The sequence below is a fragment of the Apium graveolens genome, chromosome 9, assembly GCF_009905375.1.
Source record: "Apium graveolens cultivar Ventura chromosome 9, ASM990537v1, whole genome shotgun sequence".
Lineage (NCBI taxonomy): Eukaryota > Viridiplantae > Streptophyta > Magnoliopsida > Apiales > Apiaceae > Apium > Apium graveolens.
The window spans coordinates 276,811,553-276,817,375 of NC_133655.1; the positions used below are offsets into that span (position 1 = coordinate 276,811,553).

At 31.2% G+C, this 5,823-nt stretch overlaps 1 protein-coding gene across 1 annotated transcript; it reads left to right on the forward strand.

Annotated features, from left to right (window-relative positions):
• Positions 1–3,973: 3,973 nt before the first annotated feature.
• Positions 3,974–4,567, forward strand: LOC141686398 (uncharacterized). The gene has a single exon (XM_074491436.1). It carries the CDS (start codon positions 3,974–3,976, stop codon positions 4,565–4,567), a length of 594 nt encoding a protein of 197 aa, XP_074347537.1.
• Positions 4,568–5,823: the final 1,256 nt, after the last annotated feature.

The following is a 5,823-nucleotide window of genomic DNA, read 5'->3' on the forward strand; positions in this document are numbered from 1 at the left end:
AGTTCGAAATCGGGGCGTGCATGTATTGTAACTAAAAAAATGAATTATTAGCAAAAAAAATTAAAATTTTAATCAAGAATTTGTCAGAAGAAATTAAAATTATTAAATATAACTTGCACATACTGAGGAACATAATAGAGGAAGGAAAATGTATACAGACATGAGATTTAACACACACCTATAAATAAACAATCATTATAAAAGAATTAGAGGAAATTAAAGATACAAATTAGTGAAAATAAATTTATCATTAATGCATGACATATACAAACTTAATAATTAATTACGAGTCTAATATATATGTATATTAATTTATCTTTAAGTGTTAGCCATCCTATCTTTTAACTCGTGTTAAAAGAAAAAAAATACTCAGTTAAAAGCAAAAGAGATGGATAGTTTGAAACCTGAGATGAAAAGGAAAATGAGAATGTAACACTGTCCTAACTTTTTAAATTTTATCATATATGTTAAGATATGATCATTTCATTCAAGTTTCCAAACAGTCCGAGTAAACTAATAATGGGCTTTTGGCCCATTTATGCAAAAATGAGATGTTGTCAAACATGCTCAATATTATATGTTGGTCTACAAATAAAATCTTGTGCAAGTTATTTGCTAAGTAATTGCAGAATAGGTATGGAGGAGCGTGTTAGAAAAGTTACAATTCTTTTTGGAATCACTTCAAGCAATCCATTATAAAAACTCTTTTAGGAGCTCAAGAAAGCCAAAAGAACAATTTTTTTAGGAGCACAAGTAAACCAAAAGAATGAGGAAACCATTAAAGCTTGATCAATACAACCCAGGTATAATGACAAGCTATAGAGGTATAATAAACTTACTCTTTTACTCAAATACAAATAGACAACATGTAATGTTCTCAAAATGCCAATGTGCAAGGTTTCAAGTGGATCCTAGAGAATCCAATCTTGTAGCTATTAACAAGATTTTTAGATATCTTAAGGGACTACCAACTCTTGAATTATAGTACCCTAAAGATATTGTACTTAACATGTTTGACTATATAGATATAGATTATGCAGGTTGTAAGAAACACAGGAGAAGCATCTTTGGAAGGTGTCAACTTAAATGACAGGAGAAGCATCTCAGGAAAATGTCAACTTCGTGGAAGAAGATTTAATTCTTGTTATGACAAGAAATAACTTCAAGTCCAACAACTATGTGGAACAATCTATGATAATGTACATTGACACCATGTATCATTTCTTTTGAGAGCATGTCTTTAGTCAAAGAATTACTTGCAGAAACGTGTACTAAATCACTTGGTAAAATTAATTTTTCTAGACTTATTTGTGCACTTGGGATATTACTTATTGCATATTAGTTGGAAATCCCGTCATATTAGTTGGAAATCCCGTCTGCAAGGAATTCTTTAAATAAGTTCACAAGTGTTAAATCTTTAATATTTATAGGACTTATGAATTTATCAGTGATCCATTACCTCGTACTTAGTGCTAATATCTTGATTATCTTGATTACAATGTCATATAAATTTGTGGTAATTAACTCTTATAGCATTAAATTTGAATATTAAATTAATTGGTTTAAATTATGATTGTAGATAATTCTATGTCATATCAGTCTCATAATTTAAATTATATTAAAATATGTTCAACATAGTTATTTGTATCATTTATAAATAATTGTGACACTTTTAGTATTAGTGATATTATTTAGAATTTTTTATTCTAAGTAATTAATGCTTATTTCTAAAATCACTAATACTGAAAGTTGAAGTATTTTCTAAGTCATATGTATAAAACTTTCAATATTTTATATACTTAGGAAATATTTATAAAAATTATTAATTATCTAGAAAATAATTTTCATATGTATAATTTATATATTCTATTGGTAATTATTCAAGGATAATTATAAATATATTTAAGTGTTAGTAAAACTCATAGATATTTAGTATTTATTTATTATTTATTTTAAGCAGTTTGGATTATGGAAATTGAAGCAATTCAATAATTTTATTTGCTCCATAATTCAAACTAACTTAAAATAAATAAGCAGCATGATTATATATAACTAAATGTTAACAATTGATATCTAGTATATCGATTGTAACTTATTTGTTATAGGTTAATCATGAGATTTTGGTTCTAGGGACTTAGTTATGCTACATCTCAAGAATTCACTGAAATCAAAATCATGATTGTAGCATGGTTTGTTGTGTTCTAATTTTTGACTTATATAAGCTAATGATATTTAGTTAAGATTTTAACTACTAACTAATTGTGAAGTATTAGTATTTGTGAAGTTACTTAGTGTTGGAAAATATTTGAATAAAAAATTATTTGCATTTATGTTATTTGATTCGTAACTTATGTATTATGAATTTTTGTAACTCTTATATTAATGTCATGATTTTAATTTGATCATTAATTTTGATGTTACAAAATTGAGTACTTTTGTAAGTTACAAGTACATTTCCCCTATAAAAAGAGGTCTTGGTTTGACACACACAAAAAATACATACAAGCATCATTTTTCTTGAATTCCTCTTAGAGTTTAAGGTTCTTGTTTATGTGAGATAGAAAGTAGTATTTGTTTGGCTCGTAGAAGGCGGGTCTTGTAGTGCTGAAGACTACCTTTGTTCATTGTATCCCGGGAGACTGAAGCCGCATCACCTTCAAGCACACACTCAGAAGGGGCTTATCTGTTTTAAGGATAGCGTGGTGTTCACGTGCCTAGAACTATTTATTTTGGTATTTTTTTCTTATATTCTTAATTTCAGGTAATTTCTTCATTATACTCCGTACAAGCTTAAAACAGATAACATGTGAATTTACGTGTGAGTATAGTGGGTTCTCTTGAATTTGCAACTGTTTATATTATTTCAAGGATTTGGATAGTTTTAATGCTACTCTACTTTGTTAGTGGATCAAAGTTTGTCATGTTTTGTTGCTTGATTAGACATGCTCTTGTTATTTTACTGTATGCCATGTGATCTCTCTAAGTGTATGCCATGTAATAAATATATTATGTGTCCACCAATGTGTGGCTTGTTAAGTTACGGGTAATCTAGTTTTAATCATATAAAAAAAACCATCCTTTATAATTTGTTTATTAGTTATTTGTGTACTAGTGACATGATTTACAAATTTTGTTTAACTCAATTTGTCCTGTGTGTAACATGGTATTTTAGTAGGTTTGTCTTCTTCTTTTTTTCTAGTGTAGTCTTACAAGGATAAGTATCTTCCTGGTTTTTTTATGACCCATATCACATGAAAATAATTGCTTGTTTTACCAACATTTATATTAAAAAAAATTACCAAGAGAGTTTGTTTGTGTGATTAAATGTATAATAATTGTGTTTTTTTTACTCCATCAGTTATATTTATATTTTAATGATATATTTAAGTTTGAGGCTCTCGTTGTTATTAAGGTAGTGAATGGATTATTTTGTTGTTACAACTATGTGCATTAAAGTTATATAATCAGCCTGTTTTAGAATTGTACTACAATTTATATTTACTTTCTTGTACCAAATGCCCAACTTTGTATATTAGCTCTCCATTATGCTCATATAAGGCTTGCACTTGCACGTGATAGAATATATTTTTTCATAATTTTATTTTGTTAAAATTATTCTCATCCCAATCTTGTGTTCATGTGTGAAGGACATTCTCGTATGTTTTTACAAATTTATATTTGCAGTAGTTTTGATTTGGTTTTTTATATCAAGGAAATGAACATGGTCTGGTAGACTTGATGACTTATATTTTTCATTAATACTTGTCGTCTCGATAGTAATTTATGTAAGCAAATTTATTATACCGATAGTGCTCAAGTATATGCGAATTAAAAATAGTAATTACTTGCATGGCTGACTGCTGAAAATTTAAATATATGTTAGTATTAGACATATTTGTTTCATACAATTTATTTATACTTATCGGTATGAGCAATTAAATTGATTAGGAAAAATATATTCTTAATTTCAGAAATGACTGCAGTTGACGAAGCTAGCTTGTCTGGTGATAAGACTGCTGAGGCAGTACCTAATGCGGCGACCCTTGTGGTGCCAAATACGGCTGTACCGGTAACCGCTCATGCGGAAAAACCAGTGAAATTCAGTGGGCTGGATTTCAAGACGTGGCAAAAAAAGATGTTGTTCTACTTGACCACGTTAAACCTTGCGAGGTTCTTAACTGATGATGCACCTAAGATGAAAGAAGATGAGTCTGATGTTCAGCTAGTGAGTGCAGTCCAAGCTTGGAACCACTCGGATTTCTTATGTAGAAATTACATAATGAACTTTTTGAGTGACTCGCTATACAAGGTGTATAGTGTGCTGAAAACGTCCAAAGCTCTATGGGACTCACTCGACAGAAAGTATAGAACCGAGGATGCGGGTACTAAGAAGTTTATAGTGGCCCGACTCCTTGAGTTTACGATGGCAGATTCCAAGAAAGTGGTTAATCAAGTTCAGGACCTTCAGATGGTCATGCATGACATGGAAGCTGAGGGTATGCCCATGAATGAAGCCTTCCAAGTGTCGTTATTATTGAGAAATTGCCCCCGCTTGGATGGACTTTAAGAATTATTTGAAGCATAAGCGTAAGGAGATGTCTGTGGAAAATTTTGTCCTAAGACTCTGTATCGAGGAGGACAATAAGAATAGGTTTTTTGGCTCTTCAAATGCTAATGTTATGGAGGTCAAGAAGAACTCCAAGTTCAAAAAGGGGAAACCAGACAAGAAGCCCAACTTGGGACCTAAAGCTGGGATTTCTAAGAAAATTTTTTAAGGAAAGTGTTTCAACTGTGACAAGATGGGTCACAAGTCAACTGAGTGCAGACTACCAAAGCGGAAGAAGCACGAGGCTCACATGGTGGATGATGTGGCTCAAGACATATCTGATATCAGTCTTTCTGCTGTGGTTTCGGAAGTGAATCTGATCGGCTCTAACCCGAAAGAATGGTGGACTGACACTGATGCTACTAGACATATTTGCTCTAGCTGGGAGTTGTTCCACACCTTCTCGCCAACTGAGACAGGAGAGAAGCTTTTTATGGGAAACTCTGCAACATCTGAAATCCTTGGGAAAGGCAAGGTTGTGTTGAAGATGACATCTGGAAAGGAGCTGACTCTGAATGATGTCCTATATGTTCCAGAGATCCGAAAGAATTTGGTTTCTGGTTCACTGTTGAATAAGCATGGATTTCGTATTGTGTTTGAATCTGATAAAGTTATTTTATCCAAAAAGGGAATGTTTGTGGGAAAAGGTTATGTAACCGAAGGGCTATTTAAGCTGAATGTAATGACTGTGAAGAATATTAATAAGAACAATAATTCTTCTGCTTACTTGCTTAAGTCTTCCAATTTATGGCGTGGTAGACTAGGTCATGTTAATTATGAAACAATGCGTAGATTATTTAACTTGAACCATATACCAACATTCCAAATTAGTTCAAAACACAAATATGAAATTTGTGTTGAGGCAAAATTAACAAGATCATCATTTCAAATAATTGAAAGGCAAACAAAACCCTTGGATTTGATTCACAGTGATGTGTGTGATTTAAAATCAAATCAAACAAGGGAAGGTTATAAGTACTTCATTACTTTTGTGGATGATAGTACAAGGTTTTGTTATGTCTATTTGCTTAAAAGTAAAGATGAATCTATAGAGAAGTTTGAGCTCTATAAAAATGAAGTTGAAACTCAACTTAATGATAAAAATTAAAATAATAAGAAGTGACCGAGGTGGTGAATATGTATCACCTTTTGGTGAATTTTGTGCAAAACACGGAATTATTCATGAAGTCACTACACCGTATTCGCCTCAATCAAAT